Source organism: Chanos chanos, chromosome 13, assembly GCF_902362185.1.
Source record: "Chanos chanos chromosome 13, fChaCha1.1, whole genome shotgun sequence".
Lineage (NCBI taxonomy): Eukaryota > Metazoa > Chordata > Actinopteri > Gonorynchiformes > Chanidae > Chanos > Chanos chanos.
The window spans coordinates 10,281,611-10,305,571 of NC_044507.1; the positions used below are offsets into that span (position 1 = coordinate 10,281,611).

General features: G+C 42.3%; 1 protein-coding gene across 1 annotated transcript in view; it reads right to left on the reverse strand.

The window, feature by feature from the left end:
* The window catches only part of mical3a (microtubule associated monooxygenase, calponin and LIM domain containing 3a), a 63,781-nt gene that overhangs the window by 22,740 nt on the left and 17,080 nt on the right, over window positions 1-23,961 (reverse strand). Inside the window, 27 exon segments of the mRNA XM_030791007.1 lie at window positions 1,079-1,169; window positions 1,462-1,556; window positions 2,406-2,541; window positions 2,543-2,593; window positions 3,069-3,176; window positions 4,680-4,778; window positions 5,045-5,155; window positions 5,508-5,606; window positions 6,482-6,601; window positions 8,097-8,207; window positions 9,980-10,063; window positions 10,905-11,006; window positions 12,383-12,562; window positions 12,667-12,738; window positions 13,015-13,133; window positions 13,350-13,546; window positions 14,747-14,894; window positions 15,559-15,652; window positions 15,833-15,959; window positions 16,424-16,539; window positions 16,755-17,012; window positions 19,282-19,382; window positions 20,322-20,477; window positions 20,852-20,953; window positions 21,112-21,228; window positions 21,390-21,597; window positions 21,756-22,130. Of these exon segments, the coding sequence (XP_030646867.1) occupies window positions 1,079-1,169; window positions 1,462-1,556; window positions 2,406-2,541; window positions 2,543-2,593; window positions 3,069-3,176; window positions 4,680-4,778; window positions 5,045-5,155; window positions 5,508-5,606; window positions 6,482-6,601; window positions 8,097-8,207; window positions 9,980-10,063; window positions 10,905-11,006; window positions 12,383-12,562; window positions 12,667-12,738; window positions 13,015-13,133; window positions 13,350-13,546; window positions 14,747-14,894; window positions 15,559-15,652; window positions 15,833-15,959; window positions 16,424-16,539; window positions 16,755-17,012; window positions 19,282-19,382; window positions 20,322-20,477; window positions 20,852-20,953; window positions 21,112-21,228; window positions 21,390-21,597; window positions 21,756-22,031 (3,478 nt within the window). The 5' untranslated portion in view covers window positions 22,032-22,130.

Consider the following 23,961-nt stretch of genomic DNA (forward strand, 5'->3'; position numbering starts at 1 on the left):
GGCGTTAGAAAGTGTTTGAAAGAGGGAAAGGGTAGGATATGCAAGAACACCAGGATAAGACAAGCTCTGTTAAAAACGTGTATCTAACTGCAGACCAATCACAAGCAGTGACACAGGCACTACTCTCAGCTTAAGGCTGCTCTGATAGGAAGGGGGAAAGGTAAAGCTTACAGAGTCAACCAATCACAGGCACCAATACAAGCACTACATTATACAGGCAATCTATGACAGAAGTGCTCTATTTAAAAGGAGGGTACAGTTACAATCACAAGCACTGTTACAGGCAAGAGATTTGAAAGTAATCAAATAAAAGAAAAGAGGGATAGTTCGGCTAAAAGGTGGCAGAGACAAGCAACCACTTAACATTACGATCACAACAGAGGGTGATTTCTAATACAGCACATGCAGGCAAAAAAGAGCCAATCAGGCGTGTAAAAATTGGTCTGTTTCTCAAACAAGGACAAAGTCCCACTGAGGGATAAACTGCATTTTACATGTAGATACTCAAATACAATTAAGTTATTGCATATTTAATTTAACCTATTCGAGGACTAGATTTAAGTCTAAGTCTCCATACTATTAGCAAAACTAAGTTGTCTCATCACTGACTTTTCTGTACGTTCACAGAAAGTCGGCTCAGATTTTGCCTGAATGGTTTTTTAATCACAGCAATAAAAGTTTGCTGAAGATGCACCATTCCGCATCGGGTTAATCCTGAAGACACAGAACACTAATCAGAGACCTAAGAATGCAGCATCTTCAGAAAATACAAGCACAAAATCACACAGACTGTAAGGTCAGGATAGGCTAGTGTGTAGCTGCAAAACAGGTACTAAGTGTAAAAGAAACACGGTTACATAGGGACACAGGGTTCAGTCATGCTAAAGGAGACTAAGAAGAATGTTCAGAGTGAAGCAGGAGAAGAGGTATATACAATAAGTGAAAAGAAAGGGGGAATTTAAGGGGTTGTGTGCCACCTGGTGGCGGGTCCAGGACACTGCACGGCGCAGTGAGCACATGGATCCCCCCACCCCTCTGGAGAGGCGCAGCACGGGGCCTAAAGAGGAAAGTGAGGTACCTGAGGGCCGGCGTTCAGCAGCAGCCTGGGCTTCAGGCGCCCGGCCTGGGGCGTCCACGGTCACTGGGGTTACCACGGATACCTGTTTTTCCTGACGGACCACAGAATTCAGACATGACTCTCATGAGACAGCTATTCATAAAATCCTCCAACATGTGTTTTTACAAAGAGTTTAATGAAAATGTTTGTATAGCTATCCTGATTTTGCCTGAATATAGCCGATATACATGTAGCTAATATAATATTGGTTACGTCAACATTCGTAATCGAACAAAGTAACAATGGGTGAACTCCACCATAAAGGGGCAAATAGAAATAAAAAAAAAAAAAAAACAGAACAATCTCCTAAGGTCTAGAGGTTTCCGTGGAAATTCAGACAGTACCTTAGCGTTAAGTGGAGCTGCAGCAGGTGCAGGCCTCTTCCTCTGAGCCTGTCCAGACAGCCTGTAACAGTAATGCGGCTTACAGTAAAACTTCCCTGCGAGAGAAAACACACACACACACGGGACACACACCGTAAGCATCCGCAGCACAGTCCACAGCCTGTTAAAATAATAAAACTATTCATCTCATCATGAAATGCGCAATGTTTTCTACAGAGACGGATATGCAATCCGCTCCTAAAGTAATGATTTGTCTTTCTGCAGGTCTGTTGGTCTCTGTCCTGCTATGCTGAGTGGGTTGACTGTAGATAATCTATTCTCCCAGTGTGATCAATGGGCGGACAGCATGAGAAGCAGTCGTTCTGTCTCAGGCAACAATATGCCACTGTCTACAGAGACAACGGGCAACTCACGACAACAAAGCGGAGAAAAAAAAACCCTGCAGAGATGATTAAGAGGAAATATACATAAACTCTATTTGCACATGCTACCAACAGCTCACCACTCCCAAAGTCTCTAGGAAGAGACGTCGACACAAATGTGAATATTTTGTTAGTATAAAAGTCCTGAGGAATTCTCTAATTCAATGGTTGAGTGCAGCACAGTTTCAACAAATAGTCTGAGTTATAAACATTAGCACATGCAAACCCAATACCATAATTAATGACTGATTAAGGTGCTAAGAACGCACCGAACACTAGTCATTATCATAACACGCAGACTGAAAACTTCAATAAATCAATGTGACCACAGTCAATTATAACTGATAACCTGTCTAATTTAAAATTAAGACAGTCAATATACCACTCGTTTTGAGTAATCTAGAGCACAGCAATACAGTCTAGTTGTATTGACTAGGGTAAGATTAAGACTATGCGGCGTGTGCTGATCTGTGTCGAGCGGGGTATTTTAACGCTGCGTCAGTCCAACCAGGACCTCCGTACCGTCTTCCACGTCGAAGGCGTAGGAGGAGAGGCGAAGGGTTGTGCCGCAGTAGTCACACTTAAAACAGCTACGGTGGAAAAACTTCCCCTCTGCACTCAGACGCTCCATCACGTACACGCGTTTCCGGCAGAAGAAAGCAGACGTCGCTGCCACCTATGTTCTGAGGGAATTCCTTCCGCAGGGAAGCCTGTAAAAGGGAAAGACGCCAATTAAAGGGAATGTGTGTGACAAAAATGTTAGGGGACACATTGAAAAAGCAGTTTAATGACAAACATTTATTTACAGTCCTTCAGTACAAAACCGCTAAAATACTGAAAGACTTGATGGCAATCATTCTACTGTGAATAATGGCAGATTAAACACACTCCACATTAATTAATCAACTTAAATCAATTGTTATGAGGTAATTTCAGAATCAAATAAGGATTTCAAATCGCAAAGGAACAACAGTATCTGCTACTTCATGCAGGGCATGTTTCATATAGTTAGTATATATGAGGACTTCAAGTTAGAGTATTTGAAGTTAGAGGATATACTGTGTCATTACCGAAGGGAAATTACCTGTATGGAAAATTCAACAAAATACCTGTGTTATATATGCTAGACTGGGTGAGTTCACTCTTGTCTCTACATGTCAACACATGAACACCCAAGATTCTTACCAAATCCCTCTTCTCAGGAGGGGGCTTGGGTTCCTCCTGAGTCTGAAGCTGATTGGCTATTTGTTCAGCCAATGAGCTCACTCCCCCTGTGTATATCTTTATATATCGCTAAAGATTGCGGGAATGAGAAGGGGACAGATTCAGAGAAATGGAAGGAGGGACAGGACATTGGGAGACACATAACAGAGTACAGGGTAAATGCGTAGAAATGGAAGAGCGAAGGCGCAAAAACAAGAAATTGAGTAAATGAAATATAAAGAAAAAAAAAAGTGGAAGGAAACTAGAACGTTCCGTTTTAAGGCACTTAAAGAAAAGATGAGTAGTGATGAGGGGAGAAAGTTAGGACAGGAGGTAAAAGAAAAGGCGTGCATGTTTGATTGGTCAGGTGTGTTGATGAGAAGGACACGTGTGCATGTTTGATTGGTCAGGTGTGTTGATGAGAAGGCACTTTCAGTGCAAGGCCTTGGTCAAAGACCAAAAGCGAGAAAACACAAGACACATTTGCAAAACATTCCAAAGACCAGGGCTGCATCGCACAATTTTACAAACACACACACACCAGCACGCACGCACACGGTCCTATAAATATCATTAACTCAAAACCATGCTTTTTCTCACACTAATAAGACACACCGATGCAGCATTTCATTTGCCAGTTTCATAGTGTTAATCTTCTCCATTCCGGCCTGAAGCTAGCGAACTAATACCAGCTGCTACCACAAGATTCGAATATCACGCCTCTGCTGGGCTGGATTAAGGAGCACTTCTGAGCTGGAGTGTGTCATTAGGCACAATTTAACAGATGATATGGGTCACAAAACATCAAAACATCAGGATTAGGCCCAACAGAAACATCATCCATGCTGCAGAATATAGGTCATGTTTCAAGCTCACAGCACAGGGGCAATCAAACATATTCTTCATGACTTCAAATGGATTTAAATGAGACACTATATTAGAGCACCTGTCAAAATAAGAATCAGAGAAACAAAGATCCCATGCTACAATAAAACTCTACATGACTGTTGTCAACAGACCCGTGTGTCTACTGTACTACACCTCTGCATTTTCTGTCTCGCACTGTCAGGGATATTTTTCTGTTTTGTAGAGAATGTTTGCAGAGCTTTATTTGAGTTTTGAGTATCCTGGGTTACATGATTTGTTAGGACCACAATCAGTTTCTTTATCATTTCAAACGTCCTGGCTAAATAAAGACATCCTGGCCTACACCTCGCATATGAGCAAAATCAAATGGGCTCTGCCTGACTAAGACAGACAAATACTCAGACTCGCTTTTCTGTCCAGAGACCACTGCATGCATCACACAATCAGCAAGACTGACGGCAGACGCAAGTAAACAACTGAAATGTAAACACTGCTCAAAGCTACTCTGGTCGACCAAGACCATTTGCTTGGATAATCAGACCTTGACTTTAGATACTCTGCCAATCGAGCAAAGACACGAAAATCTGAATCGCCGTCGTTTCACAGTGGTCAGCGTAGGAGGTCACACCCAGACTCATTCTCCTCAGACAGCGTGTGTTAGTTTGAAGCATTAGGACACTCATGCGGATTGGCAGCAGTGTTCATCCAGGGGGGCTTAAGCGCTACCTGTCGGAGAGAGCCAGGGGAAGGGAGGGGCTGCCTGACATTCAGCTCTCGCGCCAGATGCCACTGTTCAATAAAGAAGCGTGAAGGCTTTTTCTTAAGCTCCGGAGGAGAAGGAGGAGAAAGGAGAGAAATGAGCGTTAGACAGGAATAAAGGAAAGAGGGAATGAGAACAGACAAGCAGGAAATAAGAGAGTCGTTTTTTAGGCCAACTAATATAAACGTGTATGTTAAACAAGTAAGCGTGTTCATCTCCCGGGACAATGGAAGCCCGATGTCCCGTTTCATCACAGCTGACAGTTTTTAATCGGCCTGGCTGTGACCGTGTTGAAACGTCGCATGTAAAGCAGTTCTCTAAAGAGGTTCACCTTGGGCTTGGAAGGACTGTCTTTAAACAGAGCGGCTAACTGCTCCGCTCTCTCCTGAATGCTAGGGATGTGCAAAGGCACGTGGCCATCAGACGGCAATACCCCCCTCTCCTGTGAAGAAACGTCACGATAACAATTCTATGAGGAGAAACCAGACTTCCTACAGTGACTGTTTAGTACAGAAACCAAAACAAAACTTAATGACTACAAAACAAAAGTTTCAGATTAAGAGAACAAGCACTGTTTTAAATTACACCAAAGCTAAACTTTTTATTATGTTTATATCCACAACCACAAGAAAACAAGTTGCTTGGTCAAGTTGGCCACTACAGTGGATTTGCAGATTAACTATTGCCAGATGGTGATATATCAGATGGTGAGTTTTCACTTGAATTTGGTGCAGAACAAACAGGAGAGGCAGGGTTAGTGGTGTGTGTGCATGAGTGCCTCCTGGCACAGCTACCTGCTCAGGGGAATGTGGAGGAGAGAGAGACTGATCAGGGCTCAGTCCGTGAGAAAGCAACCACTGCTCGACGAAAAACCGCGAGGGCTTTTTCATGGGCTTCACGGGGAAAAGGGAAAGATCGGAGAGAAAAGAGTGAAAAAGTTATGACTGCTCAGGGAAAAAGAGAGAAATTAGCTGGAGGTCGCTGGTTTACTGCTAGGTTATTTCTAATGTCAGTGTGATTCTAGGTCACTTTGAAAACCTTTTGAAAAATATTATAATCCTCTCATGAAAGACACTGAAATTAATAACTTTTTTGTTTACGGATGTGAAGTGGGGCAGACAATCAATCAACCTACATAGAAAATTTGTGTTGCATTTTGTTATCGATGTTTCTGAGTTGTTTTTGTGTGTGGGTGCAAGAATTTTTCAGCCCAGTTCTGATAGACGTCTGGAACACACTGACCAACTTAACACCAAAGCACAATAATCGCATCCTTCTGTTGGGCAGGTTTTTGTTTTTTTGTAGTCTGTGTCCTGTTTTCAAGATACTTCAAGTAGAATGGAGTCATATTTTCATGGGAGGGAATAAAACTGACCTAAAATTTTCGAATGACTTCCACATGTCTAATTGCATTATTTGGATAAAATTCATCAACCGGATACATCCATTAAAATAATCTATAGATTAAACAGCTATCCAACAATCAGAAGTAATAGTTCTGATGCCTATAGAAAATCTCTACAGCCTAAAAGTATTGCTCTGGACTTCCATTAACTCTGGACTTCCATTAAATTAACATCATCCAGCTGCTTTCCATGGGATCGTCTACTAGTTTTCCATCATACTGACTTAACTCAGTCTAAGGGAGCACTTCTCTCTCAAATTACAAGGCCATTTCCCCTGCCTTCAGACCGTCCCCATTAATCAGTCTAACCTAAATCTCTGAATATACTCCCCACACTACTGTCTGCGTTCTGCATTGCTTCACCTGGGGTTTGCCTTGCCTGTAAGGCTGCCCAGTAAACTGAGCTGCTAGTCGCTCGGCCCTCTCCTGAACGCTAGGCGCATGTTTAGGAACTTCATCTTCTAATTGCCAAAACTCAGGTTCCTGCAGAGGAAACCCAGGGTAAACAGAAAATCAGAATATGGAAACTTGACGCGGTTAAACGACAAAACATAACACCACAACATGCTGTTTGAGTTCAGTTCCAGCCAAATCCGAGAAGATAAAATGAAAAAAAAAAACTGCGGAAAACATTAGGCCGGTAATGGGACTCGGAGTGAGGCCACATCCTGCGGTTTAGTTTATTATTACAAAGCAGCGCCACTCTGCACATCTTTCAGTCAAATGTATGGAGATAAGCACCAAAATGTTTGGATGCATATATGATAAACAGCCCACTCAAAGCCGGCTTAACACAGCATTCCATTCTACTCCATTCCAGTCCCCCAGAATTCCACAGATAGAACCACTCAGAACACTGGTTTGTTAGTCCTTCAGGACAGCTGATACACTGAACATTAGCACCTTTGTTGAGTTTTAGTCAACGCTGTCCTTCATTGAAATAAGTGCAATCAATCATAACAAAAATACTTGGCATTGGTAATATTTTGCCACAAAAGTTCTTTCGAAGTCAAGAGTTTATGTGAAACTAGTATCTAAGCCACTTGATCAGTTACCGAGACCATTTTGGCTAAAACTGCAGGCTCATGCGACCGCAGTTACCCTGTGTGTGAATGTCAGGTACTGGCAGCTTTTACTCATCTCTCCATCCTCAGTCTCCTCCAGTCTGGTAGATTTACACTGTAGAACAAACAAGCAGCAAAAGCAGAACCAGACTTCAGCATCAGTCAAACAAACACCTCCTCAGCTTTAAACCCTGTGTACCATCTCTCCTTCTAAAGCAAACAAATACACATTGGAGCAAATCTTGTGAGCGCGTACACACACACCCACACACACACACACACACACACACACACACATACACTCTTGTTTGTATGTTTGCATAAGTTTTAATGAAAATATGACATCAGTGAGTGTTTGCCCAGAGACAGCAATGGTCTGAATTAAGAGCTTGACTCATCCCTATGTTAGAGTTAGCATTGTTTTTACAGAATTAATTCCCCTCTAAGCCAGCAGAGGTTGCTGAGACACTTCAGATGTCCTAATCAAACCCAGGCCTCCTCCAACACATTGCTCACCACCAAACATGCATATTTGTGGCCGCGTTGCGTTTCGCTGCTGCTGTGTGAGCTAAATGAGATTCTCTCAGGCACAATGGTTTTGGGCCTGATCACTGAACAGAATCAGACAGGTTGCAGATTAAGAGACAGCTGGATCAGCCAGCTCCCATGTAATAACCTTAAAAAAAAAAAAATCCTGCAAACCTTGAAAAAAAAAAAAAATCGTGTGAAGTAGTCAGTGTAAAATGAATCACTACATGTTACTATCTCCCTTTACAGGAGACAGAGGGAAGGGAGAGGTAAAGGTAAGCGGTCAGATCCTGAGAGAAAAGGTGAGGTTATTTGGGGAAAGGCGGCGGGGGGGGGGGTTACTGAAACAGAACATCATGACAGCTGTGTGGCACAGAGCGTGTCACCTGTGTGTGTAGTGAGGGCGATGGAGAGGATGAAGAAGATGAAGAGGAAGAGGAAGAGAGCAGAATGGTTTTCTTGGGGCAGCTCCGTAAGCCTTCAGTGCTTCTGCTGGCCTTCAGAGACACAGGAGAGGAGTGAAAGAGCTTGGTCACTCGCCACTGAGAAGGAAGGCCTTATTCTCACACACACACACACACACACGTGGACACACGCACACATAAATATATATGTACACATACATCATTCATATGACAGGTACTCACAAATAAACAAATTACCCAGCTGTACTTTCGGCGTCATTCAAATTCTAGACGCAACTTCTAGAAGCAGAAATTTAATAGCAGTTTATGGGGCACTTATGGAAAATTAAATTAGGGTTTTTTTTTCTCTCTCTCTGTCTAAATGAGGCTAACAACCTCCATACTGGAATCATTAACCATTCACTAGCCAAACCCCATTAATCTTCAATCACAAACACTAGCATTAATATATCTTCTGATAAACTGATAAACAGAGTTCAAGGGCATTCTCACCAAAACTAACTTCATCAGACAAATTCAGATCCCTCTCGACAAACAAACAACAGACAAATACCACACAAATAAGAAGAACTTGCCCTCCACGCAATCAAACGCCGGGAAAATACCACAGAAATAAGACACAACCCACCCTTTCAAATCAAATCACATTCCATTCAAATACAAGGCTAATCAGCACACCCAATTCAAACAGTAGACTAATCTTACAAACACACTTACACACACACACACACATATAGTCTCATATCAATCACTCAACTCAATACAATTAATATTTGAAACATATATAGATTAGCACGCCCACAGCAAAACATGCCTCATTAAAATGTACATTCACGGTTCATTCTTTATTAGCAATGCACAGCGTTCCCTTTCAGAGTGACACACAATGAATTATTTCAATTGTTACATCAAATCCAAAGGCACTCAGAGTTCACACACAGTCCAGACTAATAAACACAGCTGTAAAAAAAACCCCCAAAAAAACAAAAAAAAAAACAAAGAAAAAGGAAAAAAGGGCTACCGCACTAACAAAAGACTGAGTGGCCAAATTCAGACAAAGCAAGCAAGCATCACCACATCTAACCATCTAAGACTACACAGATCAGAGCAAAGACATTTATCAAAGCAACAGAACAATAAGCACAGGGTTCGCCTAATTTACCATGACAAATAGAAGCAAACAGCTAAAGCAAACAGAGTCAGTGCCCTGCATCCAGCCTCCCACAAACACTCCACTGAATTCTTCTGCAAACAGCTTCACTCTGTGCGCAATGCATAATGGGGAATAGCTTTGTCTTCTAGAGCCATCCAATGACATACTGAAAGAGATGCTAAAATTTCCTCATAATACGTCTAAAAATCTGAACTAATTAATCTCTGGTTTATTTGCTTTCAAATTCATGATTCTCTACAATCTGTTTTGTTAGAAGATCCACAATACTTCATTTTCTAAGACTTCTAGACTTGCCTATCTAGCATACACCACCAAGGCATGGTGCCATAACCTTTAAAGTGATTTCCATCGGACAATGTCTATCTCACAGAGCAAAACCACATTAACTGTCTGTTTTCCTATCAGAGCACAGGGAACACTGTGGCAGATCTATGGCACTTATCTGAGGGAAGGCAATTAGGGGCTAGCAGGCCTGGGTCAGACAACCACTAAAAAGTTTTATTTTGGTTTAGTTCAAGTAAGCAGTATATCTGACTAGCATCAGTTCAGATATTAAAACAAAGCGTCTTAGGAGAGAGCCTTAGACTCTCTTGCTGAATGGGAAAGTAGTGGACCCAGGTTTGGTAGCCAGGTAAAGGGGATGCTGGGACTGCTATGGTCGCCCGCGTACCTGCTCCACTCTGCTCGGCAGTGTCTGACACTTGACCCTCTCCTTATAGCGGAAACTCATCTGCTCCTGCAGCCGAGTACGCCTCTGATAGCAAGCAAGGCCGCAACACACACAGAGGATATGACATCATGCTGCCAGAACTCCGCCGAAATACACACAAATACACACACACACACACACTTACACTCACTGAGACCTAAACTCCATCAAATACACACAAATACAGGCACCCTGCTTCAGAACTGAATACCACCAAATACCCACACACTCACTCACTCAGAGTGACTTAACACTACCAAACACACACACTCATTCAGTAAGAGCTAGGCACCACCAAAAACACACACTCACTGAGAGTTGAACATCTCTAAGCACACACTCTCAGTGAAAATTGGACACCAAATAAACGCACACTCACTAAAAGCTGAACAACTCTAAATATACACACATACATGCTCACGCAAAGCCAAACACCACCAAATACACACACACACAGAGATTCAGAGCTACGCAGCACCAAATACACACACCCATTCAGTTAAACACCACCAAACACAGACACCCTCAAAGTTAAACACCAAACACACACCGACAAACACACACACACACACTCAGGACTGCTTCTTGCTGTACTTAACACCGAACCTGAACCTCCGAGTTTTCCAGCACTACATATCACAAGTTGTAATGGTTCTAATCAGTCAGAAAGAAGCATGGAACCACTGATAAGGACAAATCTCATACCACAACACAGAAAGATAAAGCATTATTCTACATACACCAAACTACTCTACACACAGCTCATCTAAAACTTGCTTAGTGGATGACATGTATCTATCCAGTAGCATGAGACAATGGTTAGTGGATGAACGGGACAGCCAGGGAACTAAAAAGTGACAGGAGGGGGGCACTCTCTCGTTTTTACCTTCCTCCATGCAGGGACTGGAGCCAGGCGTGCCGGCTCTTTCAGCGGGGCAGGGGGTTGGGAAGAGGACAGGAGGAGGTCCAGATTGGGCATGGAATCCCCCTGTGACCAGTGGTAGATGAGTGACAGGCAATAGGACCAATGAAAGGACAGGAAACGCCAGAGCCAAACATGAGCCATCACCGAGAGTCGTGAGAGGAACAGAAGGACGGAGAGAAGAGACAAAAATAGGGAAGACAGACATGCAGAGTGAAAATTATGAAGAAAGAAAAAGGCAGATGAAAGGTATATGTAGCGATGTCGATGAACTGAGATGGGTGGCAAAAAGCAGTAATACATCATGCACTTTCAGCATAATATTAAAAAAAAAACAAAAAAAAACACATTGCAAGCAAGAGCAAATTGTCAAAGAAAAAAAGATTCTGAATGTAAAGGGATGAACCTTCACATACATAGAAATGAACACATGCAGTAGTGTAAATCCCTTCTTCGAGAACAAGTAAAGAGAACATGACAGAATAATAGCTTTGGACACTACATCACTATATTTCTTATTACATAGTCTTGAAATGTAATATTACCAAGGGCTCCATTTCAAAGTCTCTAATGGTCTCTCATAATGCACCAGGCATACCTACTGATTATGCCATTAGAACAGAACAGAGCAGAAGCCCCAGTAAATCACGAGTTATTCATATCTGCCCCAAATCTTTTCCCTCACTTTTGGTGTGAGCTCTTTCTGAAAACACAGAGAACAGTCAAGCACCACCCTCTCTCCCTTTCTTTCTTTCTTTCTTTCTTTCTTTCTTTCTTTCTTTCTTTCTTTCCTTCTCTCTCCCTGTCTCTCTCTCTCTCTCTCTCTCTCACGTCAATAAAGTAAGCATTTTATACATGTCAGAGGCTCTGAGATGAAGAGATTCCAAGATAAACTGCAGAGAAGAACGTTGAATAGGGCAGCAGGAACACAAAGCAAACGGTCTTTGAGTGTAAACAAACAGAGCCTTGTGCAGCGACAATCCCACTCGTCAATCCCACACAGGGAGTGCTGTCGACCTTGTGACCGACCCAGCAGTGACAAAGCACGGCCAGTCTCCTCTTAAAGAGACAGACACAGCGCTGATTCACAACCAGAAAAATCATCTTCCATACATGTCACCAAGGGCTTGTACAGTGAGAGGGTTACAATATCAATCGCTTTCAGTTACATCAAACACTGTATGGATCACCTGCTTTTAAATCCCAAATTGTCAGATAATGTTTGCTTCCATGTTCTTCAAGAGGTTAAGAGACAATATATTTAGTCAGTTTCTTGTCTTTCTGAGAAAAAGGGGGGGGGGGGCGGAGTCTGCGGACCTGAAAAGTTTACCTTTGATTGGTAAATTTGAGTGCCATTTATACCACAATCGATCACCTAGTTGCAGGTGCAAACAAAAAGAAACATGGCCGTGATTTCTTTCCTTGAGATACATGTGTCTCACCTGTCTCTTGAGCCCAGTGGACTGAACAGGTGCATTCTCCTCAAATTTGGCTAGCAGCTGGGTAGCCATGGATTTCACTTTGTTGTTGTTTGCCGTCGAAGCCGCGGGTTCAACTTTGCGCTCCGTCAGGGCCGTGGCTATGGATGGCCTCTCGTCACGGTAGCCTCTCTGAAGCTCTTCCTGGATGGTGGCATTGAGTTTAAGTTTATATTAAGTCATTGGAAACATGAATTTGTTTAATTTGTCAGATTTGACTGATAACCAGCATGCGTTAAGGATCTTACATCCTCTGACTGGCCTCCCTGACTGGTCTTCCTCCTCTTCCCCACTCCATCGATGTCCTTCTCTTTTTTGTCCTGTGAAGCAGTTTACTGAACATCAGCTGTCACATGGAAACTTCTAGCACATTCATTACTCTAACCCTAATGCAATCTGATCTAAACATGACAACATCATTAAATAAAAATGCAACATGAACAGTCCTCAGTGCAGTACAAATGTCTTACTCAAGGATAATAACACAGTCTTTGAAAACATAGACAAAAACACAAAAAGAATGGTTACACTTAAAGCTTTGGTAATATGAAGCTTCAACCTGTTGGAGTGAGGCAATAGGGCGGTGGAAATCTTACCTTCGGGTTGCGCTTGCGGGAGATGGAGATGGTCTGGCCCAGTTTGCTGAGGAAGGAGATGGGTGACTTAGTGCTGGCTATCAATGCTGCTTTCTCCTCAGGACTTAGGTTATGGTTATCTACAACATGAAAAAAGAAGTTTCCATTGGAACGAAACAATTAAGACACAGTACACAAAAGTACAAACACGATTTAATGAGAGTTGATATCTAAGTATTGTATATTATTGGCTCTTCATAAACATTTGCAAGGTGTTAGTCGTGGTGATTATATTCTAGTCAGATGTTTAAGAAAGGTCCAATATCCAGTTGTTGAATTGTTATATTTGAACTTACCACCAGGAGGCACTGTGTCCTTAAACATCTCATAGAATTGAGTGAGGTACATGACCATAGACAGTTTGTCTGGCTCAACCACTATGGACATCTCTTTGCCCGTCATTATGGGAGAAATGCCAAACTCCTTCTCAGCAACGTCAAATCCCAGCTGGTTATTCTTCTCCACATCACGCTCATCCAGGGAGTCAAAGTCACTGCGGACACACACACAGACACACACACAGAAAAAGGATTTAAAAAGTTGGCATAAGTTGGCACCACTAAAAGTGACCCAATCCCATGAGCCAATACTAAATGATGTTTTGCAATAGCTGTTTACATTTTAAATTCAATAAGCCCTTAGTAACTGAAAATGCCCTCAATATTTCAGTGAAAATAAGACTTTTTCATCCGAGCTCTGAGCCCTGCTGTGGCAGATCAAGGATTATCTAATGTAATAGAAGCCAATGAGGGAAAGTGATGCTTGACCACATGTTCTCCTAATAGCGTCTTATCAAACTCATACTCTTCCACAATCACAGGGCCAATGAAAACCAAGTGACTACACAGCTAAGCCCATAAACACTGTCTGTTAAAGGTCACTCTCAAACAGAGGATGATGATGATGATGATGATGATGACGATGATGGCAATGATGATGGCCTTAATGTGTGCTCTTGAGCCTAAAGGTCCAGTCTGCTGATTAAAGAACCTTTGTTTTGTTTACGGTTGGCTAGCTTAGCGCGTTGCCCTTTCACCGACAAGCCATAACAAGCCAGCATAACCCACAGTCTTGAGAGCTGAGTGCAAAAACCACTCCTATCTCGTTTACAGTGATACACTGCTTTAAACAGGTGAGCATGCCACACAAATAAACAAGCCGTAAATAGCACAAGGCCGGCAGTTCAAGCGATGACAGCTTTCTCTCTCCGCAGTTTGCGAAGAATTTGAGATTGAATAATTAACGCTCTCTGCGGCCAAGTCATTATCGCGGTCATTTATTACACATCACAAAGCCATTAGCTCTATATCTACAAAGAGTTGCAAAAAGATAAAGACTTGTTCCTTGGATCCGGGACCATGTTCCAGAGAGATGCTAAATAAAGTGCACCATGTGTGTCTGGCGAAAACTGGATACTCTTATGGAAAAATGCAGTCTGGAATACGTTTTGATTCCCTATATGGCAACTAGTCTAGCTGGTGCATGTAATTCAAGATTCAGTGTTTTGCAGTGAAATTTACCTGCGTCTACTACTGTTCTCTGATTCTACTAAGAGCCACATGGAAGTTATTTATGTCCCTCCATAGGAAATCAGTTTGACACTGTTTTGACATGACTGTCTGTGTGTGTGTGTCACAGCGAGTGTGTAAAGAGTGCTTGAGAGCATTCTGAGTAGGAGGAAGTGAGATCTTACATGAGGTCTGGTCTGTATCTGTGAATGAGAGCACACAAAGCCAAGCCGCTCTTCCACGACGTGGTGAGGTCTGTCACTTTGACCCCGCGGTAGCCCTCCGTCTGCCTTTGACACCAGTTCAGTAGCTTACTGGACCGAGCGATGGACTCTGGAATCAACAGTGAGAGAACCGAATGAGAGACAGAAATCGAAACCGTACATTTCAGTGTTTCAGAGATTTGGCAGTCCCATCCTCATACATTAGGGTTAGTCACAAAAAACAGTTTCACCAAGGTGCTTCTCAGAGCTCAACATGTGTTATTAAATAATCAAACATCCCTCCTCCAATGAGAGACCTTAAATGACTGTTAGAAACGCTCCATCTCCCCTTTATTACGTGAAAGGAGGAACATTTTGTAAGACTGAGTTAGTACGTACAAACACGGTTGCAATAAATAAAATGAATTAAAAAACTAAAATTATGGGGAGAAAAAAAGAAAAGAAAAACACTGCAGTGTGCCATTCCATTGTCGACTGAGTTATTGACTGAATAAATGACAAGATGCCTTAGGTTAACCCCTCGAGAGAGCATTCATGCATTTGGTCATCTGCAAAGTTACCTTGCAACTGCTTGTCAAGCAGAAGTTCTAGGGTGAAAATGATAAATTGTTACATTACAAAACGACATGTCCCGACTGTTCTGTGCGCTCCAACATATAAGCTTATTAGCTGATATTTACAAATCTGCGAATGTTTAAAGTAAGTGCAACAGTTTAGTTCCTACATACTTCTCTCAATCTTTATTTTTAGTAAATCTCCTTTAAAAAACTCACCATTTCTTGTCAGCTTGGGTGTAGAAGCATTGACCACATTTTCCATATCAATGCATAGTTCCTTGGTCTCGCCAGTGTCGAGAAGATGTCGTACCTGAAAGCAGACAATGATCTCAGTCTTAAATTGAGAGTCTACATAAATGTAACTCAAATCTAATTCTTCAGAGGCTAAACCTGTATCTAACTTTATGACACATATGCTTCCTCTTCAGCAGTGCCGGCGTTTTCCACTGAGGGGATTAACAAATGTATGATATTAAGAAAGAGGGCCCACCTGATGGGGTCGGAGATAGTGCAAGCAGATGTTGGGATAGCGTGTTGTGGGGTCCACGCTGTACTGGTTGAAGTTCTTGCTGACGTTCTCCGGTGTGGTCTGGGGAAGGAGCCGATAGATGCTCTCCCTGAGAGAGAGAGAGAGAGAGAGAGAGAGAGAGAGAGAGAGAGACGGGGAATCTCGGTTACTCAATTATGAAAAAAGCAATATGAGAGCAGATTTGTAGTCCATCCTGGGCCAGCGAGAGTAGCTTTCCCTCCATTAGTGATGGTCTGAGATCTGAGCCAGGACACTCAATGCAGCCTGTTTACTAAAAACCACTTAGGCCAAGCCTTCACTTGGGTAGCACTTACATCTACTGGCTCTCTGTTTACTCTGAGAAAATTTAAGATGACTTAACGAGACATTAGTATGAGGGAGAACATGACATAAACAATGTAGATGTTCAACAACTCTTTCTGTTAAGGTCATCTTAAGAGAGACTTGAGATGTCTTCAGAAATAGAAATGTCCACAACACTGCTTCAAGAACTGTATTACTTTGCTTCAAGTACATTTACTTCAAATTCTCCCCTTCCTGTATGTTTCTTACCTCTCAGCCAGCACTTCCAGAGGGGAGCTGCCCTGAGCCCAACTCCGTACCATCCACGCTGCGTCCATGGCTGCCAGGAAACCCCGAGCTATACCAGTACCCATGGGCCAGAATGGCTGGGAGAGGAAGAAGCAGAAAAGTTCATTAAACCAGATAAACGTATACGAACCTCTCACTGCTATAAGATGACACAGTCCAATCTGACAAAGTCACATCAAACACTTGGATGAAAGTTTCCAACAAGAGCCATCCCTATCTACATGTCTGAACTCTCCAGCACACTCCTCTCTTCTTCACAGTAGACAGACTTTCTCTCTCATCTTTCACTCACCTCCAGAAGGCTATCACCGACCAGTCCTACCAACAGCTGGTGACCGTTGCGCTGACGGACGAGGGCTGCGTTTTCAGACGCGTACATACAGGTAAAATCGAACATGGCTACATCAGGCTGGCCGTAGTGGTTAATGGCAAAGTCCAGTGTGGGCAGCTGGTGATTGGTAGAGAAATCTGCAGCCTCTCTGGCATAGGAGAGTAGGGCAGCCTGGTCCACATTACTCCGGGAGAGCAACATCTCTGTGTCGGCATAGTCCTGGACAAGAGAGGGTGGCAGAGAGAGAGAGAGAGGGGGAGAGGGACAGAAAGAAGTGAATCAAAACCAATCAAAACCAATAAAGAGAGAGCTGGAAAAGTAATGAGAATGAAAAACACGTAGCAAAAGAGCAAGAACAAGGGGGAGCAAAAGAACTAGTGTTAGGTTTGGAGGATTTTAAAAGTGCACGCCAATATTCAGCTAGACCAGGCGATGTTTTCAAAAAGGGAGCCTGTGGTTTCATTCCCTCTCTGGACCACTATCAATCCATACAACTCTGATTATGCCACCTGTGCTAAACACACAAAACCAGCAGAAGAACATGACACTGGTTATATATTTTTTTTTCCCTCCAAGTATAGTAGTCAAGGCTGAGGTGGTTAGGCAGCAAATTTCAGCCATCCAGAACAACAGAGGCCTTTTTATTAACTTGAGGTTCCTATTAGAGGGTCAAAGAAAGACTCGCTTTAGAACGTTCCATCTGAGAGAGGGTGGAGAGACACATTTTTTTTTTTTTTAGCTCTGGGTACGGATGGAAGGAGACACAGAGGATTCGGGTGCAGTGTTATTCTCTGATTCATGCTGCTATAATGGGCAGTACTCTTTTGCCAAAGGCCAAACCCTTGCTGTCACTGCATTTTCAAAAGGCAGAGTTTTCACCACTTCAAAAAGGCAGAGTCTGCTCACACAAAGCAGGAAACACTCTTTAACAGACATCACCGTACATCAAAGTGAGCAAAAGATCTTTCAGATGTGTAGAGCAGTGTTTGCTGTTATTTTCACTGTTTATTCTGGTATTCTTTTTCAATGTTTTGCTTTACCTGCAGTCTTCTTAACAGTTATGCCATTCAAATTTATGTCAACAAAACATTACAGTATTCTCCATTTTTTTAATCACTGTGCAATCTTCAAGAAGCACCCAAGGACTCACCTCTTCCACAAAACCCTTACCTCCACAAGTCACTAACTAACCCAACCTTCTATGCTTGACCTTTACCTACTATCCAGACGACATCATCTTCTAATGCACTACTTATCACTCTGTGACGTGTGCCACATGGCACTTACTTTTACTACAAACGTATGCCTGTATTGACCTATGAGCACTGACACTTTTTATGATGTAGATTAATCTGGCGCCTGATTGTGATACTCGGTACGCGATATTTAATATCAGGGGGGCTCTTTGATCCATTTGTAGCTCACTATTATTGTCCTTTAACTTACTTGCATGTGTAATTAGTCTGACAATGAACTTAGCAGTGGCCCATGTAAAACAATTAGCTCCTCAATGGCTATTTGCTTGATTTTTTGCTTTACCTTTCTGTCTTGGAAGTCACTTTGGATAAAAGCGTCTGCAAAATGAATAAATGTAAGTGAAAATATGTTAAAAAAAATTTTGAGTCTCTAGCTAGAGAAACAAAGCCTTGAGATAGAGAGCTAAGACAGAGAGCTAACTAAAGCTCACTTACTCTGTCTCAGTTCTGACTGTCCAGACTAACCAAAATACTGTTCCATTAATCAATCTAGGGGCTAGACCTCCCTCTGTAAGTTTTGTGTGTCTGTGTGTGTGTGTCAGAGTGAGAGAGAGAGGGAGGGAGAGAGAGAGCGCGAGAGAGAGAGAGATGAGGACTCCTTTCCTCGTTAATGATTATGGAAACTTGGCAGGGATCATGTGTGGAACAGTGTGGGCCAGCATGAAAACACAGCAGATTGAAAGACAAGGACAGTCTGTCCACTCTCAGCTCTAGCATGTACGCACAGACTAGCACATCGCCACTTCTGTCCCTTCCTGCTGAACATACAGTCACCGCCTGCTTAAGAGTACTGAGAGAAAGGCACAACGAGAACAGACCAAACGCCTGATAAAAGGGATTGGACAGTGATTTCACTGGGCTCATCATATCTGATTGGGGGACTGAAACATAAGCATCCAATCTTCACTACATGTCTCAGAAACTACAAAACGACCCTGTCAACCTGTCAATCATTTTTATGGATGATTTTTTGAAAAATGTGAAGGACGGAACGTTCAAAGTTCTAATTCTAGAATGTTATCAAAGGATATAACAGCTATTGTCAATCCCATGCTCTCTGCAGATATCAACTCCACTCACCACCCTATATGCACATCCACTTTTTTAGTGCACAAACATAAATTGTTCTACAAAACTGTCCAGAGGGAGAGACAGATAAACAGAGAGAGAGAGAGAGGGAGCAGATAGTAGGCTGTGGAGCAGGTTCCACACAAAGCTCTTTGATCACTCACACGCAGAATGACGCCTTTCTCCAGCAGACTCTGCTTTTTGGCAGTCATGACAAAGTAGTGTGTGTCGTCCTTGTAGTAGACAATGTTTTCCAGGTCAATCCCTGTAAAATCATATCAACAGATTAGGGAACCAGAGATGGAGAGATATACAGAGAGAGAGATAAAGAGAGAAAGAGAGAGAGAGAAACATAAAGAGATAAATTTGTTTGTCAGAGGTAATTCTGTCCCGGCGCAGTTGTTGGAGCGCTTAGCCTCTCTATTCGGCAGTTCATTAGAGGAGAAAGGAATACACCACCAATTACACAACTCAAAAACCAAAAGCAAAGCTTCACTGGGCATTGCCAACTCAAAACAAAGCACACAGAGAAATCAGAGGACCTGGCTTACTGTCTACCGGAGTGACGCACATACAAACAGTCAAATTTCACTATTGGATGTCTTTTGATGGTACTTCTCCCATTCATTTTCATCAAGGCATGGGTGAATCAAAAAGGACTTGAAAATTGCGGTTGGAGATGAGAGGGTCTGCTCAATGTCATGCCAACACAGAGCGCAACCTTCCAACTTAACCTGGATATTTAAATGGATATCCTCTAAGGATATCCACTAAGTACACACATTAGGTCCAGATGTAATGTCAGAGTCAAATTATCCCTAGGTTAAGGCGGGGGTTTCAGCTAGTGTGAAATTTCTCCCAATCCACTGCTTGAAAAGTCCTTATTCCACGAGCAAGGGATCTCTGAGCACCTCGCTAGGCAAAAAAGTGCAAAGCTACAAAAAAAAAAAAAAAACTTAGCCTAACAATGCGACGAATGGGCTAAAACCTGGCAGTTACATAACAGCTAAGATGCATCAGTTCATTACTATATTCTCAAAACAGTTTTTTTTTCTCCTCAAGAATCACTCCATTCTCATATTCTCAGAGTAATGAAGCCCAAATCTTCAAGTACCAAAACAATGCACTAGAATTGCCTTTTATCCAAGAAGACACTAGATACAACAGAAACTCCTCCTCAAAAACATGGCCGGATGTGTCGTACCTGTGGCTTCTCTCAGGTCTTGGAAGAACTTCTGATTAAAAATGAAGGCAACGCCACTGATCTCCTCCACCTTGGCCTCAGCCGTAGTGTTCCGGTTGATGAAGTTTGCTGTGATGGCAATGGCCAGTTTGCCCCTGAATTCCTTCCTTCGAAACCCTGGAGGCATAGAAGCAGGGTGAGGAGGAAATTGCACAGCTAAGGTCAAACAAAAAGTCATTTAATGCAAAGCAACATGTAAAGAGCTAGCCACCTAAATAGGCCAAGAAATCCCTGATCCTCTCAGAAATCTATGTAAGTAATCTTGTACAAATAAATCGCAAGTTTAACGACCAAAACATTTAAGCTGGTAAACTGTAGCTCTTAGGGTATACGAGCTCGCAGCTTAATGCAGAAACAGAATCCCTACTGAGCTGTTTATTCCTTAACAACGGACTTATCCGATTCCTGATGAAAGTTTTGCTGCAAGCTGGGTTTAAAACAAAAACTGGTCGCCTAAAATGACACCAGTCAACTCCTTTATCAAAATTTACCTGGCAGTGTGTTTCTCCTTCCGTCTGCCCCGATAATGACATCAAACTCAAGTTCATTGACAGGATGTGTTCTAGGATGTATTTCTGCCCTCCATCCTATCCCTTCAAAACACAAAGCAGAACAATGGTTACTACAAAGCAAATTTAAAGGATATTAACAAACGGTCTGCTTCACACTGCTACCTAAAAAAAATTGATCTGTGAATAGCAATAGACAACTCAAACTCAGATCCACAAAAAGGTCTGTAGGTAAGTCTTACTCTCATTCTCCTGGTCTTCAGGTGGTTCTGTGAGCCCTTTGAATTCCACGTTGACATGTATCTCTATCCCCAGGAGCAGAGCCACCTTTAGCAGCATTAGCTGGAGTTGCCGGATACCTGCAGACACCAAGATTTCAGTCACTGGCCAACAAAAAAGATATGCCTCTACTTCTGTCAGATCAGTTTAGAAAAGGTTCTACTGCTTTATAAACGGCACAACAGTTGTTACATGTGCAATATTCCAAAGCTTACAAGTTGTAGAATTCTCTGAAACCTACTGATATGGTCAATGGCACCAGCGCAGAATTTGCCATAGAATTTCTTTGCTCCAAGGCCTCGTAGGTCCTGGATGGTGAAGGGCCAGAGATGGAGCACATTGTTGCGAGAGAAAGCATCCCTTTTCTCCAGCAGCACCACCTTCGCTCCCAGGAAGCCCAACTCGATGGCCGTGCGCAAACCACATGGACCCGCTCCAATAATCAAACACTGAACGAAGACGCAGAAGAAAAGGAAGAAGTACATGAGCACAGCCTTTCCCTTGCTAAAAATCAGTTAAAATTCCTAAAATACTCTTTCTTTTCCTCATTCTTAAAAGTGAAAATAGATTAGCCGTTTTATTTGAAACGAAAAGCAAGCTTTCTGACCTTAGTGTTGGCGCAAGCTCGACCTTTCTTGTACTCCTTGTGACTGGCGCGTTTGTCCAACTTGGCCCAAAGTGCTTTGGCCTTCCAGTAGTTGAGCTTAGACTTGAGTTTGTGGTAGAACACTCGATATTCATGGGGTTTGAGCTCCAAGAAGTCACACAACTCCTGGAAGGCTTTGAGAGTGCCTTTACAGGTCGAGGCCTGGACGAAGCGATCAAACAGCACATGGGACTGGTTGACGCCATCTCCCGCTGTCCTCACGCCTCCATCTCCCATGGTCCCTCACCCCACGCAAGGGACTGTGGGATAAGCCACTATCACGCTCTGTAAGAGTCTGTGTTTCACAGGTTCAACTCCCTGCCTCTGACATCTTCACTGTAGGGACAGAGAGAAAGAAGAAGAGAGCATTAATAATAATAACAACAAAAACAACTGGATTTTAATTAGAATTAATAACAACAGCTACATTTAAGTTTTGTTTTGTTTTAAAAACAAATTATTTAGGCTACATCAAACATATGAGCAGATCATACACAGATAACATAGAGATCACACACACATATAGATCAAATGTACTGCAATTAGAACGGTCAGCAACTAGGCCTCCAGCAATGGAAAAAGTCGGAATTACATCTGGTTAACAGCACTATAAACAGGAAATTCAAGAGTCTCAGATCTGTCCATGATAAGGTACCACTTTGTATTCCTCACTGAGATACACAGAAAGGACTGTATAAGAATCAACTTCAGTTCCCTTCATTCAGATGCCATGCATCTATCTACCACACATCTTTCAGTTAGGCCTATAAGCACAGCTGGCTTTTCCTGTCTGGATAACTCTCATCAAAGGCTATTCCGAGCACATGGCATGAGAGCAGCACGTATAGCCTATAGCTAACAATTATGCCCACAACAGGACCTCTCACTGACCCAATCCACTGAGTTCAGCATCACTACCAAGACAGATAGACCATGAACGTACATGTTGTGCCTCATTAACTGTTTGTATGATTGGGGAAAAGGTTTACGCAGAGGAAACCATCAATGTTTACACATTTATCCTGCAGACCATGTCACATACTATACAACACGGTGAATTATGTCCTGCAAATAGATATTAATATTGTTCATGTTTATGAAGAGGTAATACTGAAGAAGTACAAGGGTTTAGCACCTCTTATCTAAGAACAGTGGACACAGGAATTCCATTGACCACAGTAGAAACCACACAGGAAGGGGCAATGACACAAGAGTGTATGCTGCTTATTGGAGCACGCAGATCCCAGTAACAGGAAACAAATCTGTTCTATTACCGTTTGGCACGTTTATTGGAAGGCAATTACTTCTTTGCCTCAGGGCACAATTTAACAGCTCTGTATTGTTAAAATGCTCTTCACAATACCTGGTCCTAAAAAGCAGAGTGCCAAAAACCCAGCACGGCAACACTAGTTTTGCTCATCCATTTTCACAAAAAAAAAAACAAAAAAAAAAAACAGTAATGGTAACGTTAAAGAATCATTCTAGTCTTGGGTTTGTGTCTCTTGTTTCGAGACTTAAAATACATAGAGCTTTGTTTAGTCTATAGTATTGGGATTTCACTCTCTGGAGAGTAGATGCAACTTTTGCTTCCTTCTTTGTGCGTGTCTTGCCGTTGTAACGCTGAGAATGTACGGTTAAGCCGCTCAATCACGTTTGCATTCAAAACACTGACACAGCTCTTAAAACCATACTCTATGCAATGATGTAATGTATCACTGTGATCTGCTTGTAAATGAACAGTTCTTACAAACAAAGGTTAAAGTTGAATAGCAGACACTCCCTCAGGCAGTGAGGTCTTGTTTCATTGAGGAACCACTAGATGCCTTTTAAGAGCACGCTTTGATTCAGCATGTACTGAGAAGAGATGATTTTTGTCATTGGCGAACATGGGACTGAAGTAATGGATGGCCAGAGATTTTGTTTAAATCAAAGTTTATTCAGGCAGCATTTGAATTCAGTCAGGTTTGAAAGGTATTCACAAAAAAAAAAAAAAAAAAAAAGGCTCAGTAAAGATTTTCCTATAACAGTTTACAGATTATCAATATTTTTTCAATAACCACATAACCTTTGAACTAGTCATGGCATCAATCACATGCCCATTACAGGAGATATTACGCACTCTGAATTTTTTCTTAATCTAATCTTGGAGCCATGATGGAAACAGTGA